At 40.4% G+C, this 26388-nt stretch overlaps 1 protein-coding gene and 1 long non-coding RNA gene across 5 annotated transcripts in view; both read right to left on the reverse strand.

The window, feature by feature from the left end:
• Positions 1–26388, reverse strand: part of LOC306660446 — a 356489-nt gene that overhangs the window by 61403 nt on the left and 268698 nt on the right. The window lies entirely within an intron of this gene.
• MXI1 (MAX interactor 1, dimerization protein) overlaps positions 1–26388 on the reverse strand; it is a 72055-nt gene that overhangs the window by 39148 nt on the left and 6519 nt on the right. The window contains exons 1-2 of one of the 4 annotated variants that reach the window (XM_079138685.1): positions 16251–16523; positions 15289–15421 (exon numbers count right to left, since the gene is read on the reverse strand). In XM_079138685.1, coding sequence (XP_078994811.1) covers positions 15289–15421; positions 16251–16323 — 206 coding nt within the window. In that variant the 5' untranslated portion in view covers positions 16324–16523. Of the gene's footprint in view, positions 1–15288; positions 15422–15697; positions 15717–16183; positions 16215–16250; positions 16524–26388 lie in introns of those variants that run through there. The other 3 variants (XM_079138686.1, XM_079138687.1, XM_079138684.1) reach the window with 3 other exon arrangements.

The following is a 26388-nucleotide window of genomic DNA, read 5'->3' on the forward strand; positions in this document are numbered from 1 at the left end:
GGATACTTCCATCATTTTCACATCACAGATGAGAAAACTTGAGCACAAGGAGTTTACGCGACAAACTAATAAATGGCAGAGCTTGTTTTTGGGGAAAAAAAAAGAGTATAACAAAAAGAAAGAAGCCTAAATAATATGTACACAGAGAAAATAACAGTCCAAACAGTGCCGGCAATAAATTAGTAATTGAATGTATCGCACACTAGCACACTCAGCAATGATCCCTTTACTTCTCTGAGCCTGTGTGTCCAACCAGGTCCTTCCAATAAAGTGTCAATGAAGTACTCAATAATGATCAATTTCCTGTAAGATTCAGATGTTCTGAATAATCTATTTTGTTCAGATGTTCTGAATAATCCATTTTGTTATCAGCCCACTTTTTTTCCTCCACATAAAATGCACATCTGAGAGAACACACTAATGAACTGCCTGACTTCCTTTTGAACACCCTTACTCTTAATGCTTAACAACTTCCAAGACTAGAGAGAAAGATACTTCTATCATTTTATCATGAACTACAGGTAATCTTTTTACAAACAACACGTTTTGAGAGAGAATCCTAATGCCTTTCCTATTTAAATGAGAGTCATTACCTAACCAGGTCGGAGTTTTCACTGAGTACAACATGGCTCTAATACATAAACTTTCAATTCTTTAGGGTGTAGTTTGGTGGCAGTCAATAAAACAAAGCGTAGAATTGAAACGGCACAGTTTGGCTCAATAGTGCTGCCGTGGAAGGAACATAAAAGCCCCCATTCCCAGAATACTCTACTCATAGCAAAATAAGAGATCTCTATCCTTGTTGAATTAATGAGCCAACCCCCAATTCATTAACATTTTTGATTCACTTACTTTCTAAACCTAAAGTATCTAACAGATGCTGCCTTCTACACAATGAAAAGAACACATTCTATGACACTAGATAAGTAGCTTCTAACGGGGAATCTGAAAGGGGCGGTGGGGAGGGATTTATCCATCCATAACCAAAAGGCAAGAAAAACAGAAAATTTCAGCTACCATAAAGCAGGGGTCTCTGCGGCTTATATCCAAAGGGGGTTACAACTGGAATTAGCCTGGAAACAGACAAACAAGCAAAGAATCATAAGGTCAGGGCCAGAGAGCTGCTAAGCATCCCATGATGCCCAAAACATTATCTGGCCCAAAATGTCAATAGTGCTAAGGTTGAGAAACACTGAAACAGAGAAAAGGACAGAATGAAATAGAAAATGGGGAAGAATAGTGAATATCAATAAAACTTAAAGCAGACTTTAAAAAAAAAATCAGTAAAATTGATAAATCACTTCTAAGACTAATGAAAAAGAGACAAAAATTACAGTGCAAAAATGAACAGTACCAGAAACAAAAGTGTGTATCACTATAAAGCCTATATACAATAAAAGGATGAGAGAGCTGAGACTGTAGTTCAGTGGAAGATTGTATGCTAATGGCCCTGGGCTTGATCCCAGTATCAAAAAAAAAAAGCTTGGAGGCTTATACCTGCAATCCCACCTATTCAGGAGGCTGAGGCAGGAGGATCACAAATTCAAGGTCAGATTAGGCAATTAACTTAGTGAGTCCTTGTCTCAAAATGCAAAAGAAGGAGGGCTGGGGGTATAGCTCAGTGACAGAACACCCCCAGGTTCAATCCCCAGTAAAACACACACACACACACACACACACACACACACACACACACACACGAGATTATGAACAACTTTACGCCAATCATGTTTTTCCATATAACTAGATAACAGCCAAATTTCGTGAAAGACAGAAATTACCAAACCAACTCTAGAATAGAAACATTGAATAGTCCTGTATCTATCAAAGAAATTGAATTCATAATAAAAAACCTTTCCACACACAAAAAAACTCCAGGCCTTCATTAGAAAATTTTATCAAACACTTAAGGAATAAAAAAATAATCCCACATAAAATCTTTAAAAAAACACACACACACAAAAAAAAGCAAAAACAGGGCAAGAGGGAACACTTCCCAATTAATTTTATGAGACCAGTATTAGCCTGATACCAAAACTTGACAAATAAATTAGAAGCCAATGTGGTGGTACAGGCCTGCAATTCCAGCCACTCAGGAGGCTGAGGTGGGAGAAACACAAGTTCCAGGCCAGTTGGGACAACTTAGCAAGACCCTGTCTCAAAAAAAATAAATAAATAAAAGGACTGGGAATGTGGTTCAGTGGTAAAGCACTTGTCTAGCATGTTCGAGGCCCTGGGTTTAATCCCCAGTACCTAAGAGAAAATAAATCACATGGAAAACAAACAAAAAGCAAGAAACCATAGATTAAAATCACTCATGAATATAAACACAAATGTTGTTTCTTGGTTTTGTTTGTTTTGCAGGCTAGAGATTGAACCCAGGGCCTCACACATTCCAGGCATGTGGTCTATTGATAAGCCACATCCCCAGCCCTAAACCACAAAAGTTCTTAACAAAATATTAATAAATCAAACCCATCAACATATAGAAAGTATCATTGTTTTATCACAGTCTGGTTTTATGCCTACGTCCTGAGATACAGCTTCTAAAACCTTGGAATCTTGTGAATAGGAGTGTCTTCATTGTTCATGATGGGCTCCTGTACTACAACTGAGTTCATGCTAAGGAAATGACTCAGAATGGAGGCTGGTCATGGTGAAAAGACCAATAATGTGACTAAAGAGTTGAGACTTCGAATAACTAATATCAGTTCAATCTCCAGGGTGAGGAGAAGTGCTAGGGTTTGAGTTCAATCACATAACCAATGACTCAATCAAAGATGCTTACATAATGGTACTCCAATAAAAATTCTGGAAAAGTGAGGCTTGGGTACAATTCCTAGTTAGTGGACACGTCCACATGCCAAGAGGGCAATGTATTCACCCTGATTTTATTATGAGAGGGGAATGAATTTGTGTCCAGAACTCTCCTAGATCTCATTCTTTGTGTCTCTTCATTTGGCTGGCCCTGATTTATAACATTTATGATAAAACTTGAAATTAAAGTATAGTGCTTTCCTGAATTCTATGAATAGTTTGTAGCAAATTTTCAAACCTAAGAGTGGTGTGGGAATTCCTGAACCTGTCACCAGAAGTGAGAATGGCTTGGGGATTCTTGAATTTATGTCCGCCATCTATAAGAGCATACATTTTGTAGACTGTGCTCTTTAACCTGGGAAGTCTGTGCCAATTATGGATGGTTAATAATCAACACTGCTGTGGTACAAAATATAACATGACGAAGCTTATTACAGGAATGCAAGGTTGGTTTAAGACTTAAAAATCATGCAGTTTTCACATTAGCAGGAAAGGAAAAAAGAAAAATCATGGGATCATCTAAAGAAATGAGAAAAGCATTTGACAAAATTCAGCATCTATTCATGATTTTTAAAAAGTTATAAAATTAGGAAAGGGAACTTCCTCAGCCTACAAGGCATCTATAAAAATCCTACAGATATTATACTGAATGGTAAAAGAATGCATTTTTTCCAAGATTAGGAATAAGACAAGGCTATTCACTTACAACTTCCATTCAGCACTGTAGTAGAGGTTCCAGCACATGAAATAAGACAAGGAAAGAACATCATACACAATGGAAAAGAGAAAATAAAAATGTCTTTATTCACAAACAACATTATTATCTACTTGAGAGAGTCTACGGGTATACCTCAGTGATAAACTACATGCTTAGAATGTGCAAGGGCCTGGGTTCAATCCTGAGCACCACTCCTCCCCAAAGGGAACATTATTATTTAGAAAATCCAAGGAATATATAAATTACTATAGCACATGAGTTTAGCAAAATCAGTTTACGAGGTCAATATATCAAATTCAATTGCCATTTACAACAGCATCAAAAAATAGTTAAGGATAAACTTAACAAAGTATGTGTATGACCTATACCATGAAAAACCAGTTTATTGAAATTTCAAAACACCTAAATAATTGAATGGAAAGACACATCATGTTCATGAATTAGAAGATTCAATAATGCTAAGATATATCTAGTCTCCCCAAATTAATCTAAAAATTTGGGGCTGGGGAGATGGCTCAGTGGTAGAGCACTTGCCTAGCATGCATGAGGCACTGGGTTCGATCCCCAAAACTACATAAAAAACTAAATAAACAAAATAAAAGTATTGTGTCCACCTTCAACTAAGAATAAAAAAAATTATGATCCTGGATTATTGTATTTCAGAAGCATGAACCATAAAAGACAAACATGACAAACTGACTTCCTCATAACAAAACATTTGCATCCTTCAAAAGACAGTTACAACAAAAACAATTCACCAAGTATGGAAACTATTTACAAAACACATATATATTAAAGACTTGTGTCCAGAATTTACAAAGAAGTCTTACAACTCAAACAAAAAAGAAAAATAGACAAAAGATTTGAACCGACACTTCACAAAGAAAATATATCCATGGCCAATGGGAACATTAAAAAAAAAATTAAAAAGATGTTCATAAGGAAAATGCAAACACAAACACACACACACACACACACATCTACTATGGTCTAAAATAGCTAAAATTAAAATTAAAAAGACAAAATCACATCCTATCCAAGATGCAGAGCTACCTTGAAGTCTCACACACTACTTCTAAGAAAATAAAATGGTACATACTCTTGGGGCACAGGCAGTTTCTTTATAAAGTTAAAATATATGCTTACTATACAATTCAACAATTCCACTCTTACCGAGGAGAAGTGAAAAGATATATCCACAAAAATATCTGTTCATAAAGGTTCATAAGATCTTTACCTATAGCTAAAAACAAATGGCAACCTAAAAGTCCATAAGTTGATGAACAAATAAATAAATAAATTGTGGTAGGTCCATAATGGAACATCACTCAATAAAAGGACTGAACTATGAATACACATATAACAACGTGAATGAATCTCAAAAGACAATGCTTATGAAAGAAGTCAGACACATAAAAAGTATACATATGCAATATGGATAAGCTTCTTATTTAGAAATATGAAGGCAAATGACAGAAGAAAGTACTAAATTATTAGAAGTGGTAGTCTATAGGAAACAAAAATTAGATGGGTAGATATGGGGCAGTTATTTTTCTTTATAAGTTATTTAATAGTAGTTGACTTTTTAAACTATATGCATATGTTAAGAATAGATTGAAAATAACTAGTTCACTTTCTATTCTTCATTAAGAAGCATCTTGGACATACTGTTATATATTACTTAATGGTAATTAATAAGAATCAGGCATGAAATATCCATTCAGTAAACACTTGTTGGGAACAAAATGAACAGCAGCATAATTAACAGTATCACCCACAAATATAAAGCCCACTTTTTCAAGTTGATCCTAAATTTTAATAATGTATTCCACTACTCCTATCAACCAACATTATAAACTCTTTCAAAGACTTTTACTAAGAAAATTACACCAAAGAAGTGGTCCTCCAAAGAAGTACGAGAAGTTCACAAGATAGCTAAAATCTCCTTGATCTGGGAGTTGTTAGGAAGTGAAGATACCATCTTTCAACAGGCAACACTCCCCACTGCTCACCCTGAATCAGTTTAAGTTTTAAAGGAATTAATGCTTACTATTCATTCATTCATTCATTCCATTAGTTCTTCACATCTGTCACATGTTTGAAACTCTCCTTAATTTATTACAATAAATAAGAACAATCTTATTTAAAAACAGCTTTAGCAAAAAAACAAACAACAACAACAAAAAAACAGCTTTATTGATGTATAACTGACATGCTACAAAATTTACCCACTTTCAGTGTAGAGTTCAACGGCTTTAACAAATTTATGCCATCATGGAATCTTTACTAAAATTCAGTTTTAGAACATTTCTGTCACCCCAAAATGTCCATCTGCAATTAATCTCCATTTCTACCCTCAGATCACCACTGATCTACTTTCTGTCTTTATATTTTGCCTTTTCTGTAAAGTCCTTAAAATGGGATCGGACAAGATGTACTTTTCTTTATCTGATTTCATTCTTTTCATATGTTTTTGTGGTTCATTCACTTTGTTGTATATAAGAGTAATTTGTTTCTTTTTGTTGCTGACCAAGTATTCCATTGTATGAATATACCATATTTTGTTTATCCATTTATCAGGTGGTAGACAGCTTCCAGTTTGGGGTGACTATAAACACTGCTATAATCACTTCCATGTGTCTTTGTGTGAACATGCAGAATAGGAGATCTTCATCTTCAAGGATTGTGCCTTATACTTGTTACACTTTGTCATTAACATCCAAGGTACTTTTCACACTTATGAAAATGGCCAACATACTGGTACTTAATAAATTCACATTTGTTAAAAAACTGAGAGAAACATGTTATCTCTGATAACATGGGTCTCAATCAAATGTTTTTTTAAAAAACTAATGTTACCTTCAGTGAGTATTCCTGCTACAAATAAAATGACAGTAAGAAAAAGATACTCGGTATCATACAATCAACTAACCACAAGTTTCTCTAAAAGTCGTCTCAAAGGTATCAAAGGTATTTTTTCATCAAAAAATATCTTCAGATCTCTGATCTTGCTCAAAGTATTCAACCATTCATTTGTTCAGTATTTATGAAATACCTGTATAAAGAATACAAATATTCGTGCAGTGGTGCATGCCTATAATCCCAGCAGCTCTGGAGGCTGAGGCAGGAAGATCTCAAGTTCAAAGTCAGCCTCAGCAACAGTGAGGCATTAAGAAACTCAGTGAGCTCCTGTCTCTAAATAAAACACAAAAAAGGGTTGGGATGTGGATCAGTGGCTGAGTGCCCCTGAGTTCAACCCCCGGTACCGAGAAAAAAAAAAAAAATACCAATACTCATAAATTACAAAGTGCCTCCCCTCACTGAGCTCAGATTTCATCATTTATCTTTTGAAAAAAAAAAAAAAAAATACATAAGGCAAGACTCATTAAGGAAAGAAATTAAATAACAAGACATTATGACACCATATTTTACATTGCTGGATAACTATATGATTATTTAATTTATATAATTTAAAAATACTTGTATTTATATAACCTGTTTCTTAGATTAAGTATGATTAGTAGACAAATTCTATAAAAATATTGAATTTTGACCTTTTAGTAACTGAAACACCCAATCAGCAATGATTCTATAGAAAAATGAAATCAATTATTTCTTTTTGACTATTTCCAGGGAAATAATCTGTCTTACAAAGGACAACTTACTGGATAATAACAGGTAGATGTTAAAGTGATACCAAGTATACCAAATGGCTTAGCAAAGCCTTGCCTAGAATTCTAAATTTTAAATTAGTAAACCTAACTGCATTAACTGTTACCAACAAAGAATACAAAAACCAATTCTAATACACTCAGTACTGATGACAATACACTGTCCAGTTTTTGTGGTGTCTGAAAATCAATGAATTCTATTATCCGTCTAGAAGATATATCCTATGCCACACGAGACTATGGTGGTGTCAAAATCAAACACCTGAAAACTCATTTTTTTCTTAATACCAAGACAAATTTACTATCTTTTTTATTATATAAAATGCAAAGTTACTTAGTTTCTCAAAAGAGAATGCTAAATTACCTATCTCAATAATCAAAATCATAATAAAGAAGCATCAGTTGCTCTATCAAAATACACTACTCCTTGAAGACTAAAATTATGTTCTTCTACAGTTTAGAAATGCCCATTTCAAACTTCTAGTTACTTAGCCTCCAAAAATAGTGCTCTCCAGGGCTGGAGGTTAAGCTCAAAGGTAGAGCACTTGTCCAACATATGTGAGGCCCTGGGTTTGATCCCCAGCACCACAAAGAAAAAAAAAGTGTTTTCAAAAGACTCTCAAAAATACTTCCCACAACAGACAAAGGCAAGGAAATAAGCACCACATAGAAACCTTTTATCCAATGTCATAAACTAAATAGAAAGAAAATTCTTAACACACTCCCCTGAAATGTATGAAGTAACATTAACAAAATTATGTACTAATCCAAATATTTCTTATGAGAAATTAGTTTTCCTCACATAAAACAGAAGGAACTCTGTTTCAATTCCAAGCATTATAACTCTACATCTCCCTAAATATGTGCTTAAGGTAATCAATGGATAAGTACAGATTACAAATCCATAGCATTCCTATAACATAATCTTTTTTTCTATAAACAATTTATTATCTATACTTTCCATCTGACACAAATAAAAATGGCTATTTATAACATTTTACCGCCCTGTATTATAACATACAATAAGCTCTTCTATGGCAGGAAAGCATACAGAGCAACAGTTCTACGTAAGCTCAACGAATCTGGTTGCTAATTACCTTCATGAGATCAGTTTCAACAGCTAGTGAAAAAGGAAACCGCAAAGAGTTAAAAGAAAAAAACTGAGCACTGGTAGCGAAGGCATTAAAAGTAACAGGCAGAGAACACACATTTCAAGAATTTGGCAGAGCAGAAAAACAGAGCACAAACACATAAAATCTCAGTTTATAGTCACTGAGTCTTAATTTTAAAGTAAATTATTACCAAAAACTGTTTGCAGAGAAACAAGTCCCAGGGTTTTATCTCATCTCTTACCTCACTAGGGATAAAAATTTAAAAATGGGGAAAATAATTGCACTTCATACCACAGAATTATTTGTAATTCCAAATGAGATGATATATTAAAGGACTTTATGCACAAGTGATATATCAAATGCAAGGTGTTATTATTTTTATTGAAGATGGAACCTACCCTTTGACCCAACAATTCTAATTCATGTTTATCCTAAAGATACAGGTGAACAAAAGCCGAGGTATATACAACAGTGTTCAGAGCAGCCTTGTCTGGAGTGACAAAATAAGACAATCTGAAAAAAACAACAACATCATCACCTGTTTGGAAATTAAAAAAAAAAAAATCTGAAAACAACAATGTTATCAATGGAAAACTGGCTTAATAAATTATAATACACGAAACAGAATATCAAACAGTAATTTTAAACGATGCCAAAAATATGTAAATACAAACAGAAAAAAATGCTCAGGACAAATAAAAGCAAGACTGCAAAATGTTTAACCCCAAGAAGCCTTCCCTAATCCATCAAGTTTGATCAAGTTCTCTGCTATATACTTCATAGGATCTTCTATTTTTCCTATGTGAAGCTCATCACATTTTGAAATAATACATTCACATGTTTATTTTACATGTTTTCTTCATTAAATGGTGAGTTTCATGAAGATGGGAGAAATACAATGTCTATATAAACCATAAATGCACACACACAGAGGAAAAAAGTGTCCATATTTTTGAAGTAGGAAACCAAAACAAAAAAATCTAAGGGGGGATAAAAAAGAAAGTTTTAAAAACATAAATTATATCAGTATCATATCAGACTAAAAGTAGGATCTGAAAATATATTTTGTCAAAGCATATGATCAACCTCTTTGATTTGATAATATCTAAATAACTGACCTCACTGAAAAAATTTAAAAGAATAATGCTATTTCTAAAAGGAAGCAATGGTGTTTCATTTCTAAGAAGAAATGTAGAAGAGCAAGCTTTCTTCAAGTCAACAGCCTTGCCTGGTTAGAATGATGTATATACTATTTAAAATCTAGCTTGCTATTAAAGTCAACCACCACCTGTACTTAAGCAAATCACTTAAACCATCCCTTGGCCACATATACTTTAATCATAAAAAAAGTGATAACATCTTACCTTCAAAAAGCAAGGAACTATACCAGATGAAATTCGTAATTCCCTATTATTTATGATTTTCTATGTCATATATTCAACATCTTAACAAAAAGTCCTCTCAAATAGGAAGAAAAGCAGCTGTCCTACTGATTTACAGGGCATGATCATGAACGTCTCCTTCAAACAATACTCTGTAGAAGGATATATCTATAAGAAACGAAGCAACAGCAAACTTATGCTTCAATGAAGCATTTAAGGGAAAGCCTCAGTTAGTTTAGTGTGAGACATATAAATAATTCTTAAGAATGTTTCGCTGGATCCAGTTTTGAGGGAGACAAAACAACATAAAATACATTTGAAAAGATATGCTCATCACTCAACATGTAGAAAATAGTGAAAAAATACGTACAATATTAAGAGTTTAATTGCTACTATTCTCCATTTTTGTCCTGAAACTTCATGAGTTCCCATTTGGACAAGAACTCAGAAACTATGCTTTTAATATAGAAAACTTAAAAAACAGAATAGTAGAAATTTCACATAACAGTCCTTATTCAATTCTTCTATGAAAAAACAGGTACATATTTAAGGATTAAAACAAAAGATAAAAGATCACAAATTACTTCTACTGGAAAAATCCTCTCTAACCATCCTGGAAAAAGAATTCACCACCTCCCCTTGCCAAAAATAAAATAAAACAAAAATCCAGAAAGATAGCCAAAAGGAATATAACGCTGAAAACATAACAATAAAATTCTTTTAAATAAGACAAAAACATTTCTTTATTATTTAAGAAAAGTTAAACCAAAGCCTTACAAGCAATAGGAAAAGTATGTGTTTGTTTAATGTCCTTGGATCTGAGTAGGTGGAACTGCTGACATCATGAGATTCTTTAGTATCCACAGGACACTAAAGAGAAAAAAAATTATTCATCAATTGAAATGCAAGCATAGGGGCTGGGGAAATAGCTCAGCTGGTAGAGTGCTTGCCTCGCAAGCACAAGGCCCTGAGTTCGATCCCAGTACCACCAAAAAAAAAAAAAAAAATGCAACCATAAACTGGTTACAACTTTCCAGGTCTGCTCAAAACAATGCAATTACTATAGATGCGTCACAGGGTCATAATATTGCCAGCATCCCCTCACAAATGGACCATTTTCCAAATATCCCAGGTACTGGAATTTTACAGTCAGTTTCCCTACTTCCATGAAACAGAAACTTCAAGGAAATTTCCATTTAGGCTAAGGAGAAATAACTTTGAGGTTTCATTTTAACATACTAACTCTCTTTCATAATTCCCATGCCAATATTGACAGGCTTCTGGTTCTTCTGATATCACTTTATTCTGATACCATAGTATGGCAGTTAATGTTCTTTAAATGAAGTGTAGCTTTCTGTAGTCTACTATAATACATTTTTTATAAAACAGTTAAAAGAACCTGCAATTTAGAGATTTGTATTCTTCAAATACTGTATGATGTTTTTCTTTCCAAATGTATTAACAGCTCTTAGAACACAAAGTAAAATCAAAAAGCCTGCCAAAGCAGCAGATGTTGAATTTTCTTCCATCATTTCTCTTCCCAATCTAATATGGTACTCAGCAAGAAAAAAAAAAAAAAAATACACTCAGTTTTCATTTAAGACAGCCTACCTGGAGTTGGAAAATCTTCCATTCTTTGGAAAACACCTACTGTGTACAGAGCACTGGTATAGGTAGTAAAGATAAATGTTTAAGCAGAAAAGACTCAATCCCTATCTCCATGGATTTTTAGTCCAATAAATGGATCACAAATCTACAAAATATTCAGATAACTATATTTCTATGAATGTGACGAACCCTATGAAGGAAAAGTGGGGGTTCCATTAAGTATGTAAAGATCTGATCTACCCTGGCAAATGAGGAATGGCTTTCCTGAGGAAGTCATAATCACTGAAGGAAGAGTATTATTAGATAGAGATAACTTGGCAAAGAGGGAGGAAAAATTATCGTCAGCAGGGCATAAGAGTATGTGCAAAGACCTTGAGGTAAAAGGAAATGTGATATGTTAAAAGAACTGGAAGAAAGTCAACTGATAGAATTCATGAGAATGTGGTTGTGAGGATATCAAGGAGCAGGTTACAGCAGTTATGAGATGACAGCTGAAATTAGGATAGCAAAGAAGTTAAGAGAAAAGAAGCCAGATTCTAGAGATATTTAGAAATATCAGGACTAGCATTTTAAAAATGATAGATCTCAAGAGTTTTTAGTTGTGGGACAAAACAATAAAGCTGAGAATCTGAGTTTTGATGTTCCCCAATGAGCCAGATAATTATTGTAGATTCTCTAGTGGCAGTCACATCTTAGCAAGGTTGATTTTAGGAAGAGTACTGGAAAGTTGTGACCAGGATTACAGTGAAATCAAGCATGTATTTAAAAAATAATTATATATTATAGGTCTCACCTCCCAATTGTCAGATAAAAATTAATAGGATATCCAAGGTTCACATTGGTAACATCACATTATATCATTTGTTTTCTCTCCTTTGTGCTTCATGAAAAGATTTCAAGATTTAGGGAAAAGGAGGCTTAGAAATTTTATTATGAGTAAACTAATCCTCAGCATTAATCTATAAAATATCACTCTGCATTAGGAATACCATAATATACCTGAGAACATTAGGCAAATAAAGTCAACCACCATTCATTACATCTTAAAGATGCTACAATGTCAGAGAAACAAGTGTTGGGGTTTTTTTGTTTTGATCACTGAGCTACATCCCCATTTCTTTCTTTTTTTTTTTTTTTTTTCTTTTCTTTTGAGATATGGTCTTTCTTGCTTAGTTGCTGAGGTTGGTCTCAAACTTGTGATCCTCCTGCCTCAGCCTCCAATCACTGTGATCACAGGTATGCATCACCATGCCTGTCACAAAAGCCGTTTTATGACATAGGATATCGTTGTTTCAGATGTATAGTAAGAGTAGCCACTTATACACAAGTAGCTTTTTGATCTAGAAAAAAATATGACACATACACTTATCATTCCTTTCTTTGTTTCAGATAATAAACATACATTTCTAAAAGTCATCTTTCTGTTTTATGTAACCAGTATAAAAAAATTTCTATTAAATCCAACAATAAGCTTAGTTAATAGGAAACCTACAGTGCCCCTTTACAAAAGGATCTCCTGAACACTCCAGTACTGGAATTTTCAGTTAGTTTCTGTACTTCCATGGAGCAGACATTTTTAAATAAATGGCTTAGGAAAAATAATTTCTAGTGTTTCACTTTAAAATACTAATTCTCTTGCATATGCCATAGCCTAAACTACATAAATTGTGGACCTTAAGAAAATACATTCTAAAATCTTATTCTTCCTACTTAAAATTCCCATGAAAAAATTACTCCCTTTAGTCTTAATTGGTCAATGTATGTGTATTCTCCCTTGTATACTACCCAAATAATACAGCATGTTTATAATTTCACAAACTTTCTAACAGGCAGTGCTAAAACACAGTAATGAATACTGTAGTACTGAAGAGGAATACTAGCATGAAAGAAAAACACCACTTAGTCAAACCCTAAACTGAGCACAAATAAAAAAACTAAATTACACTTTCCTATTAGTGACCTATAACATAATTAGTAAAATCCAGAAATGTCTTATTTATGCCTCTGTAATCCTTGAGTTGCTAGTAAAAAATGACATATGCACAATGACAGGGTGATATACTGAATATATATTATTATATTATACTAACTAATCTCTAATACTGTTGACAAATCAGTCATAGAACTTCAGGGGAAAGGAGGACCTTGGTGAATATCATACATCCTCTTGTTTTACAGATGGAAACAGTGAGGGACAGAGAAGAAATGTAATGAGATCATATATATCTGATTTCTGATAGACTTAATACAGCATGACAGAACTTAGGTCTGGTTTCCTATATGGTACTCTTCCCAAATTTTCAAGTTTAAAAAAATTTTTTTTGTTCTAATCTACATATGAATTGAAGCTTGAAGCACACATTAATTCCCAAAAAGGGTTTAATTCCTGATGGCAGTGCTGGGGATTGAACCCAGGGCCTTATGCTTGCAAGGCAAGCACTCTATACCAACTGAGCTATATCCCCAGCCCTTAAATTTATATTTTTAAATGGTGTGTATCATACTACATAGTTTCACCTCACACATACTATATGACACCAAATCCTCTAGATTCAAAAACACATAAATACAAAATATTAAACTTAGGGCTATTTTTGTAATTAAAAAATTAAGTTTTAAAAAATGCAGAATAGTTTTAAGAAGTCAAAAAGGAAACATGCAGCTCTAAAGGCAAATCAAAGGAAGAAGAACAAATCCTAGTTTTGCCTCAGTGATATCTAAAAAGTACAGTGGGAAGATCCAACCTCATGCTCTGTTATCTAGAACCCTCAGGTTTTTCTGCATCAAGATCTCCTACTGTTCCCTCCTCAACATCCCTCCCCAACCACGTGAATGGAGTTCCCCAAAACCTCAGGGAAACTCCATTATTCACAATTCACTCTGCTCCACCCCAAAAAATGAATAATTCTCTATGTTTTCTAGGTTTAGGAAATCAGAAATAAAGGTCTCATTTAACTTCCTCTTATGGATGGAAAAGGTAGTAACTGTTTTAAGAAATTACTTTTGAAGCTGAGAGCAGTGGTGCACACTTATAATCCCAGCAACTTGGGAGGCTGAGGTAGGAGTATATGAAGGAGTATACAAGTATATGAAGGAACTGCAACTTAGGGAGACCCAGCAGTTTACGGAGACCTAGTCTCAAAATAAAAAAATAAAAATGGTTTGGGATATACTCAGTAGTAAAGTGCCCTTGGGTTTAATTCCCAGTACCAAAATAAATAAATAAATAAAATGAAGAACTTTTGAAAACTTCATGAGATTAAGCATTGGGAGTCACTGGCTTCCCAGAACAAAAACAATGAAGAGACAGCCAGACACCACCAAAAATCTTCAGAAATTGAAGTCAATTATGTCTGAATGCATCTAGATAAGCATATTCTGAAAGAGCTATCTACTTGAAGAAAAATCATCTTTTGTCTTTTTTGCATTAGAGCTCCCTTACCAATCCAATCTTATCATTAAATAATGCAAAACTTCCACAGCATGGTCTTTCCCCTCTGCCTTAAACAACAAAACAGACCATGCCCACTAACTTCCTTTTCTACCTAAATATTTTTATTTCTTTAACAATGCCCTTGATTCTGCTTTATATCCTGCCAGAGCTGTTTCTGATTTTTAAAATTTATTCTTGGATCATCTTAAACTTGGAAAGAAAAATGAAAGCTGGCCCAAGATTACTTTTGGCATGTGGCTACACGCATGGACTCATGCTGCCAAGTCTCTGGACTTGCTGTCAGCTCAATCAGAGACCTCTCATCTTAACAGTCCCAACGAGAACTCTGTCTTTCTATATTCTATGCCTTCTCTTCTGCACAAAGCCAGGCTATGATTCCTAGACCTTATTACTTTAAAGTGCCAAGTCCCCAGGGAAGTGATAAGAAACCCATTTTGTATTGCTACAGAGTTGGCATTAGAGGAAAACCACAGGTCAGTAGGACCGGCACCTCCGGGTTTGTGCTCCCTCCCTCCTAGCGTGCTACCTGTTGGCAGTGCTGGTGGTGCTGCTCCCGCTGCTGTGTTTCTGTGCCCGGCTCAACCTCCGTGGGGGCTTTGAATGCTGTAGCCGGGGGTTCGGCATGGAAGGGAATGATGAGGCGTAGCCATGTTCACACTCTAAAGAGAGCGAGAGAAAGAGACTTCAGAACAGACATCCCCAGATGCACACATGCAGGGTCCCCGCAGCCATGGGCTTTGAGGACCGGCGCTCCCCGGCTAGAAGACGACCCCGTGCTGGCCGGAGCCTCCTTCCTGCCGACTCAAGCCCGCCCGACGGTCCTCAAACCCAGTCCTGCCTCCTCCTGTGCTAGAGCTCTTCTTGACCAAACCCCCGCATTTCCCAGACCCATTACCGGCCACCCCCGTGGTTTCCCCTCAGAACTCCCCACTAACTCTTCATGCTCCAGGGTCTCCCAACGCCCCACCGGTGTCCTCCCAGTATTTCACCGGCCGAGACTCAGGGGCTTCCCCCCTCCCGACGCCAGGATTCCCGCTCTCGGTGTTGGCGTCGCCTCCCACCCCGCAGGGCCCCGTCTCGGCGCGCGCCCCCCATGCCCGCTTTCCTGGCGCGGCCGCCCGAGTCCATAGACGCCCCTCCCGGCCCCACTGCGGCCGCGCTCGCCTCGGGTCGCCCTGCCAGCTGGCCCGCCCCGCGGCTCCGGCCCTGCAGCCGGGGCTCCCGCACCGCCCCACCCTCGGAGCAGAAATGCACGCCCACACGCGCCTCCCTTCACGCACGGCTGCTGCCCTCCCACGTGTCGTCCTCCCAGACCTCGGCTCAGAACTCGCCAGCACCTCTGGGCACACGAACCTCCCCTCGCAGGCGCGCGCACCTCCACTCACGCGCGCACCTCGCCTCACGCGCGCGCCTCTCCTCACCAGCTGCACCGCACATTCCACGCGGAGCAGAAGCGCGCGGGCTCAGGCAGCGGCGCCCAGCCGTTACCTCGCTCCCGGCGCTCCAAAAACTCGGCGGCCTCCAGCAGGCGCTGCACGTTGATCATCCGCACCCGCTCCATGGGCACCGCGGGTGGCGACTCGGCTCCTCCGCGCTCCCGTCCCTGGCCGACAGGAGGCGCCGCAGGCGGCTACAGCCCCGCGCCGCCCCGGGACATGTGCGGCGGGCGGGCGGGCCAGCCCGGCCGCGGCTCGGCGCGCTCTCCGCCGCCCCCGCCGCCTCCGCCGAGCCCGCCGCGCCCGCCGCGCAGCCTGCAGCCCGCGCGCGGTTTGTTTACCTCTCCGCGCGAGCACGGGGGAGGGGCGGGAGCAGCGCTGCGGCCCGCCTCCTCCCGCCCCTTCCTCTGCCCCCTGGGAAGTGTAGTCACGCCCCGCCCACAGCATGCCGGGAGTCGTAGTTCGCCTGCCGCCTCAGTGGGCCTGCGCCCTGCGGAATTCCGCAATGGCCGCTGGGAGATGTAGTCTCGTATGTTTCCTTTTCTCCCTGGAGGGTGGAAAGACTAAGTTGCCAGGGCTTTGCTTCAGAGCGGGAAGGATTTGAGCGAGCTCTCTGCTCCCGAGGTGGCTCGTTTCTCAGCCACTGTCCGCCGGTGCCCAAGGACTGGAGTATTCCTTATCCAAAGTTGCCGCATTCCAGTTCTCTACTACTTAATACTTTCTGATGTAACTTATGTGCCTCAGTTTCCTTGTCTACAAAATGAGGAAAGCAATATGTTGCAAGAACAGCACAGCAAAAACATTTAAGTCAAGATCACTGTTCAAAAATAAGGGATCATTTCATCCGAACTGGAGAGGGCTTCCATGAGGCTCCGCTTCCACCTCAACTTCCACAGACAAGAAGGTTTAACAACAACAAAAAGTTAACTTTATCTTTCCTCAGTCCTTAATTAGTGCTTTCAAACACCAGTAAACCCATTCTGGTGCCACAAGAGAAGGCTATAATTCAGTGGGTATGTGATTCGGTGCTGGAGTTAACACCAAGTTCAGATCAGTTCTGGGCCGTGCTACTTCGGCAGTTAGCTGTATGAACTCTGCATACCTCACTTTCTTTATGTATAAAATGGATATAATTCCTCCACTTACCCATTATGTTGAAGTCCTGCCATATGCCCAGCACTGAACCAATGTGTACTGGATGCTGCTCTCAAGGAGAATATATACTTAGCAGTCTTATTGTGAAGAGTAAATGAAATAATTTCAATACTCAGCATGTACTAGGCACTCAAATGGAAGCTATGAGGCTGAAGGGAGGAAGAGGTAAAAAGGTAACCTAAAGCAGTGGCTGAAGAAGCAGAGACCACATTAAAAGCTCTCACTACCACTCTTCCCAAGTTCTTCATCTAACAAATCCTCCATGCCAGATCAGGTTTCTCAATCTTGACATTACTGCCATTCCTTCTTGGACGAGCAGGGGGTTCTGTTGTGCACTGTAGGATGTTTAGCAACATCCATGGCTTCTACCCACTAATGCCAGTAGCACACCACCACATCTCAAGCATGACACCCCAAAATGCCTCCAGACATTACCCCGATCTCCTGAGACATAAAATCACCTCCAATTCAGAACAACTATCTAGAGAGAGGAGGACAAGAGGGTTGGAACTGCCAGATGATCTAGGAACTGTGTAAATACATCCATAACATCTCCCCACTCTATTTAAAACTGCTGGTGAACATTCCAAAGTAACAGGAAGCTCTTGGTGAGGGGAGAATTCCCCCTTCCCTGTGGTCATACCACTGGCTACTGCAGTAAATATCATGTTGGGATGGATACCTTACCCTCTCAAAAATGTTATGAGTCTCATGCTTTCATGCTGCATTTTAACACCCTCTCCCTCTTTTCCCCCCCTAAAGTGAACAAGATCTCCAGTGAGGTCACGAGCCACAAAATTCTGCTAGCCCATTTAAATGTTACACTTGGCACAACATTTAAGAAGCAGATGTTACATCAAATTCAGGGAGACCCAAAATGAGAGGTGTTCATAAGCCACAGGGGAATTTTCTTAAAGGCTTTGAAAAAGGGATTGTGCTTTTTCAGCTGTTGGCTAGGTCACTTCAGATCTGTGCTCTCCCACTGGGTGTTCGTAACAACCATCCTATACCCTCAACAAGGAATGTGTCAGGTAGAGGTGGCAAGAAATGGTTTAAAATGCCACTCAGAACATCTGTTAGTTGAGGGCAGAAATTATTCAGTTGAAAGTTTGTTTCTACCATTTCCAGAAGCACTATAAAGTTTTGGAGTCTCAATTGGAAAAGGCTATCCCAGGAACTTGAAGGAGGCAGTTTTATACCAAATGAAAGTTTACTTTACCCAATGGCAAGTAAATCTACGTGATATGCAATCAAGAAGAGTAATAAACCTGAAAATACACATTAATTCAAGATGGGTTTAATTCCACAGATCATAGAGCCAGAGCACATTAGTAAGAGAAAGCTAGATAGATATGTGGGGCCCATGCCTGGCCCTTGGAAGTTGACCTTAGGGTGAATTTGCAGCCTTTTCTCAAAAGCTATGGCCAAGAGGCAGATGAGGAGATGGAAAACAGCATGAGAGTCACCCAAAGGCTAAAGGCCACCAGTGCATGGTGAAGAAGAGGAGAGGTAGTGGTGATGGTGGGCAGAGGGCAGTGTGAAGGGCTGGTTTATGCACAGACATCTCCAGCATTTTCGAGCAACAACCTAGGAGCCGCTTCCTTCTCCCTGCTCTGGACGCCCCCGAAGGCTCTGCATGGCCACCAGGGCCTCCCACAGTAAAAAGCGCTGGGTATCATCCTCCAGAGAGTGATGCTACCCACAAACCACCCTGAACACCAGCTTCGGTCTGGGGCAACACGGAGACAACCACGCTCTTCTTTTGCTCAGATGAACGCAGCTTGCACTGCAAATGTAGATGGACAAATGGGAAGGGGAAGGCTTCCAAAATCTATTGGCAAAAAGAGCCTGGAATCTTACCAGTGATTCTGTCCTCTCCCTAAAGTATTTCTCTCTGGGAACTCCTTCAAAAATGGAAAAAGTTCTCCAGAGTCCTCCAGCCCTTTAATGATCACAGCCTGGATGGGGACAACCTGCCTTCTGAAGAGAGTAGGTGAAGCTCTCAATTCTTTGGGGTCCTCTCCTCTCCACCCCCCACCCCTGTATAGTCTACTAAATGCAAATTTCCAAGTGATTTATTGCAAATTCATAACAATGAAGGCTGATGTATCTTTTCTGCAGAGAGGAGAGATGGAGAGGGAGGTTAAGTTGCAAGTCCAAAGTCACCCTGTTGGCACTTGGTACTTCAGACCATTTCCCTGGATCTGCAAAGTGCTTAGCCATGTAGGCACCGTTTTCTGCAATTATCTTGAAGGGTGGAGGTTTTCAAATAATCAAGGTTGTCCACAGGGGAGGGTAAGCTCTGAGGTCCTAAATGAGAACCCTAACAGTTAGATATCTTTCCTTCCCCCACCCCAAAAATGAGACCACAGCCTCCTCCCCTCCTCTTCCCCCGGGGCCCAGAAACGTGAAGAGCAGAAGAAACCCTTCCTCTGCCCAGTGAGTCAGCCTTGCCTAACTTCATGCGTAAGCTCTCCTCGAGTCAGCGGCAGCTCAGAGCTGCGGGTCTGTGTGCAGCCGAGATAAATTTGGGTCTAGAAGGGATGACGTAATGCTAAACCCGAGAGGTGGCTGCCTCCTCCCAGGGCTCTGGTCGCCAGGGCTGCCGGCTGACATCCCAACCACACGGAAAAGCACCAAGCTCCCCAGGTGCCCCAGATGGGAAGAAAGGGAAAGGACGTGGGGAGGGGGCAGCGGCAGGGGGGGAGGGCAGTGTTAATCTGAGATCGCTGAATCTGGAAGTTTGTTGCTTTTTAACTCCAGTTTTTCTGGTGAGATCAGACCACTGGCAAAGGCTCAAACAGCTGCACTTGACTTCCATCCTGACCCAACTCTTCTCATAGGAAAAGGCTTCTTCCATTTATTAAAAGCCCCTTATTTCAGCAGCCTATTTCAGTGATTGTAATGGATGTATTAATCTCTTGAATGTCCCTTTCCTTTTTCTTGCATGAACTTGGGTCCAAGAAGAAATCTGCATTGCAGGACTCAGTTAATATGTACATGTAACTGGCTTGCTTATTCCAGAGCACCCCACTTGGGGTCATGCTAGGGTGCAACTGGTAAGGGATTCCGAAAGGGTTTGCTGAGGCTGTGCCAAGTGAATGTTCACCCAAATGGGTTCATGGTTTATGTCATAGAAGTGTATATTACTGAACTTATTTCTCAATCCAGTCTCTATTTTTCACTTGAGGGCACTGAAGCTCAGAGAGGTATGGTAACTTGCCCAAGGCCACAGAGCCGACTATCAAACTGATGGAGAAAGGTTAGAACCCAAGCTTAAACCCCACGCTCTCTTCTCATCTCCATAATTCTTCTTCTGGTTGATCCATGTTTAAAGGGGGAGTTAAACTAAAATGGCGCAAGAAGTCTGATCTTTTAAACCTGTGGAGCCCCAATCCTTTAAATATCAAGATCGAGTTACATTCCAAAAGAATCTGAAAGCTGCTTTGGTTTTCTGTTCAAGTTTCATTCTTCCCTAAGAAAAGCCTACTCCCAGAATAACTCATTCTCTCCTGGTGATGACCACAACCCTGGGCTCACTATGCCACTTTAATTAAAAGACCACCCACCACAGATAAGCAAGCTTTTGTTGTATCAAGTATTTGCCTCCATTAGGAATGCCTCCCAAATACTTTTGGCAAATGATTTTTTTGTCATTTGCCACTGTAGCCACATACTATTCTCCTGTCATCTGTGTCTGTAATTGTTTATACTGGTAGATTTCGTGACTTTCAGCCATATCTGGCAATGATCTGGTCACACATGGTATGTTACTCTTCCGAAGCACTGCTCAATTCCACACATTAATATTTTGTTTAGAATTTTTGCATCTATATTCAAAAGCAAGAATAAACTAGTTTTCCTTCGTGTTGCATTTATCAGGTTTCAGTATTGTAATGATCTAATCTTTCAAAGTTAGATGCAACTTGATTTTAAAGCTGTAAAAAATAAAAAGACTGCCAGAGACTTTCTGTGGCTCCTAAGAGGATGCCCCACATTCTTGCCACCGCCCTGGGTAACCCTTCCTCCTTGCCAGGAGCTGGCCTAGAGTGGCCCTGCCCCCACCTCTTGGCAGCACCACCTGCTTTCAGGTGGCACAAACTTGTAGAGGTTACTCTTAGGCCCAGGCAGTTCTTGGGCACTAAATCACACATCCAGCCCCTACTGGCTCGTGCCTGTGCACAGCCTCAGGTGCAGCATTTATAGTAAAAACACCAGACTCTTGTCTGTCCGAAGACATGGGTGATCTCACCCTCTCTTCCAGCTCTAGCATTCTGATCCTAGGATACTGAGACTCTCCAGAGAGTCTGGAACGAATGTCTCCATCAGCCCTCTAGCTGTTGGAGTAAACAAAACTGACTACGTGCATGGTGCTGGTAAGAGAAAATTGGTTAGTCTAATGGTCTCAACAAAGGAAAATCCTATTTCTCCAGGAAGCTTTAGAAATGTTTAAGTATCACAATGACTAGAGGGTTCCAGTGGAATTCAGTCATGGGAACCAAGGATGTTAAGTTTTGTAGTATTCCACGTTAATCTGCACAAGAACTGTCCCACCAATAGCTCTCTTGCTAAGAAATACTAGGTCAGAAAGTTAAAGGCAGAAAATTCATCATTCATCCAACTTATATTCCTTAAGCATCTATCATATGCTGGCCACTAGGATGCCAAAGACAGAATAACGAACTAAACTACTTCTGGTCCCTGTCGGACAGACTCATAATAAGCAAGTAAAATAACTGTAAATTGTGATAACTAGACTGACCAAGGGTTAAATGATAAAGAGGGAGGTAGCTTTAATGAGAGGGATTCTGGGGGGGTCACAGAGGCTGTCTAGGACATCTTCTCAAACTTTATGGAGCACACAAATGTCCGAGAATGATGTTAAATGCAGATTCCGATTCAGCAGGTCTGGGGTGGGGCCTGGGAGCCCTGTGTCTGACAAGCTTCTGGGGAATGCCAAGGCTGCCAACCCCCAGAACCACACGCTGTCTAAAAAGCAAAGGTGAAGTCATAGCAGGAAGTTTAGATTTTATTCTAAGCGACACAGAAAAGAAACTTTTGAAGGGCTTTAAACAAGTGAGTAACGTGAACCTGGTTATACTTAAGATCACTCTTGTTTCCTAGATCTTGTTCTGGGAGAAGAGGAGGCTGGCTGCACCTACATCACTTGACAGGAACCACCTGGTCCACACTGTCACAGTGGCAGCCGGAGGTCTCCAGCTCATCTCTGCAGCTCACACTTGCCTCTCTCCTCCCGCTTCTCTCCAGAAGCCCTTGGCTCGAAGCACAGGCCAGCCCAGTTGCCCTGCAAGCTCAGCGCCCTCCGGGATCCTAGTGCAGCCTGACAGGGTGTGGAATCACAGCCCTGAGAGCCCAACATGCAAAGCCACAGGAGCCCTACTGGTTGGGTGAGTTCCCCAGGGGCTGCTGGGCAAGGTGGCACAGCACATGCAAGCAGCAACACCCTAGACCATCATCCTTCAGAGAAAGGACTTCAGTGTCAGTCCCTGAAACGCCCAGAAAGGTTTTGGCTGCCTTTTCTCTGCCCTAGGATGAGCAGGGAGAAAAGGAAGTCACTCCAGGGAGGCGTCCCCAAGGGACCCTCAGCCTGGACTTCCAACATTCCAGATTCTATTTCTTGCCTCTTACTAACTTCATGTTCCCTGAGGCTTCTCCCAGAGCTTAACGAAGGAAGAAGAACCTGGACTTGAGTCTCAGCTCCACTGTGGTTAGCATGTGGCCTTGGGAAAGCTAAGGCTTTCCTCCTCTATAAAATGAGGGTAATTTTAGCACCTGCCTCTTGGATATTCAAAGAGATAAATGAAATTAAAGGATTTCATTTAAAGCACTTAGCACTGAGCTGGCATATAGTAAATGCCCAGTAAAAGGGGGCCCATTGTCACTATTCCTTTGAAAAACAGAGAAGAGATTGCACTTGTCAGCAGCCCCCTTGGGAACGGGTTATCAGACTCCCAGGAGACAGAATAGAATTGTTTATTGGTTTCTATTCGGCTAATATTTGAACTGGAATATACAACTAGAACTGGAAGCCATACGTGCTTCACTTTAGAAGCACCAAGCAAATTTTGTGTTGCATCGAACTAAAGTTTACATCTGGTACAAAGAATGAGCATTATATGCAACGTACTCAGAGGTTTGGGAGCCAAGAAACAGGATAGGGATGGTCAGGCTATTGTGGAGCTAAGAGGGAGATGGCACAGGGACCCCAGAAGGTAACTCTGGACCCGAAAGAAATAAAATCAAAGGCCATACCAGCTCCCACTTGCCACCCATGGCCAGAAACAGCTCAGCCCAGGGTATGCCCTCCACTTCAATACAACAGCCTACCTAGTCCCAAATCATCTTTGCTCCGGTGTCCTTGCTAATGGCAGTAAGAAACAGAATAAAATATTTCAGATAGTAGGAAATCCAGGTCCCACTTTGGGGCCTAAGTTTGAATTTCCCAATCTCCTTCTCCCTCGGGAAAGTGTTTATTTTTCTAATTTCACTGTGTTTAAATATCCTTAGCAGACACTGGAGCTGGGTATTAGAGGTATGTGACCAAAGGCATCCCGAACGGACGGGAGAGTGGGCTCCTTAGTAAGTGGAGCAGACACTCCTCCAATGCAGGAGGCTCCATCTGTGAAGAACAGAGAGCGGAATGTGTTTATTTACAAGGCTACTTACATGGTACTTGGTTTCCTAAGCTCAGGCAGGTTTTTTTTTTGTGGTTGTTGTTGTTGAAGTCAGGTCTGTAGAAATTACAAGGACAAACCCCAAAATGCAAAATATGTTAAAACACTGGGCTACAGAGGGTGGGCGGCAAGGAAAGGAATTACTCCTTTTGGAAATCCAGGATAAGTTTTTATCCTGTCTGTGCTGATGGTCAGGACCAAACACACGAAGCCTAAGTCAAATGCCATTCCACACTGTTGGGGCTCACGATAAGACAACCGAATTTCCAAAGCCCAGCCCTGGGATAGAGTGTACACTCCAGGAGGACAGGGCAATACTGCCAGGACCTAGCACATATATGCTCCTTAAATACCAGTTTAATGACTAAAAGAGCAAACAAGTGCACAGAACAAATTTAGAGAATACTGGCATGCAACATAATTCTATAATCTATCAAAGAAGTTGTTGCAACAACCTTTTCAAGAAAATATTTCTAATCTAAAGTTTTTTTAAAAAAAGGGATTCTATTTGCATATATTTCCTGGAAATTTGTTGCTCAAAGCAAGGGTCACCTGAACTTTCAAAATGTTTCACAAGGGGCCCAGCACATCATTCTGCAAGATGAGAGAGAGGAGGAGCCTGTAGCTCAGAATAATGATGGCAAAAGCCCATTAATTTAGTTGAGAAATCAAGTCAGATGTTGACAGCTTTAACAGCTCTGGCCAGGCTCCCTAGGGACAATGATATCAAAGACACTTGCTTCCCTTAAATTTAGCAGAAAAATCAGATAGCAGGTGTCGGGTCCTGAAGAACTGAAGTTAGATTCTCTTCCGATCCCCCAACCCCTACCCTGCCTCAGTGTGAGCTCTGTACTCCCCCTATCCTCAGGAGGAGGCCCCTGGGAAGACCTGAATTCCTCCTCCTCACAGTTAGGATTTGGGGTAGCCCTGCCATTACTGTCACCACCTTCTGGCTCCTCCCCATCCCCTATGTAAAAGAAAATATTTTTCTAAGTATGGCAAATTCAAATTAGCTTCATTTTGAAAGACCATTGAGAATGTTGCAATGACCTCAGCAATAACCAGACACACCCTGGGATCAGAAAACCAGGCTGGAGAATTGCTGACTTTATGAGCACCTGACCTGTAAAACAAAAGCTGTTTGGGGCTCTGTCTGTGACCCATTCTCATGTCAGGCAGGAGGGAACACAGCACAGAAGGACCTGGTTCTGTCTCTGCTGTGTTACCTTGAGTGACCTATTGTCCCTCTCTGGGCCCCTACCTCCTTGCCTGTACAGAAAGGGTATAGAAGCTCTGTGACCTCAAGGGCTCCTTCTGGTTCTGATGCTCTGTTCTACCACCTGCCTCCTTTAAACATGAAACCCAAAATTGAGAGGAAGAAAGAATGGGAAAGGGAGAGGATGGTACAGAAGGCAGACTACCATAAGCCTCCCCCATTCCTGCCTGCTGCGAATTGCTGGCTTCACACTGCAAAAAGATTCTAATTTCTTGCTGGGTTATTGCTTTTTTACTTTTCCTTCCTTCCTTCTCTCTCTCTCTCTCTCCCTCTCTCTCTCTCTCTCTCTCTCTCTTTTCTTTCTTTCTTTTTTTTAACCCCGAAAGCCACAAAACCACAACTCACCTCCCCAAAGCGGGTCACTTGGAAGCCAGGGCTGTCGGGGGTGAGGTGTGTCAGGTCTGACATACTGGTGGTATCTAAGTGAAGACCAAGCCAGGGCAAGCATGTGCTTCTCCTCCAGAAACCCAGTTTAAATCAATATTTATCCAACTGTATTTATAGAAAGCAGTGGCGGTAGGGAGGAGGGGGTGGAGTGGGGAGGCAGGGGGATCTAAAACAGAAAAAGCCACAATGACTGATCAAATCTTTGTGGCCAATTCCCAATTCGTTTCTGCAGGGCCCGGCTTTTTTTTTTTTTTTTTTAAAGGCAAAAGACCCAGCTTTTGATGAACCTGCTGTTGGCCCCAGTACCATAGCAACAGCCCCAAGTCCTCTAATATGCCCAGAGGACAGACTTGGAAAAGGCAGCACAGGAGGGGGTGGTGTTTCCTAGGAGCCCTAAACTTGAGTTAGTGCCAGGCGGTTTGACGGACTTTGGAAAACAAAAAACCCTCTCTGGCTGGCTCTTCTGTGGCCAACCTCACTTCCAAGCCTTTTCTAAGCAAGGTGTGTGCAGGAAGACCTTGGACAATCATCAGGGTGTTCCAAATACCAGCTCTGCTTCACGTTGCCGGGTGACCTTGAGCAAGTCATTTCACCAGTCTGGACTTCATTCCTTAGCTGTAAAATGAGCACACGTGTATATAGTGGAGACCGCAGGCTCTGGAATTGGAAGCCTACGT

The sequence above is a fragment of the Sciurus vulgaris genome (assembly GCF_902686455.1).
Source record: "Sciurus vulgaris genome assembly, chromosome: 4".
NCBI classification, from domain to species: domain Eukaryota; kingdom Metazoa; phylum Chordata; class Mammalia; order Rodentia; family Sciuridae; genus Sciurus; species Sciurus vulgaris.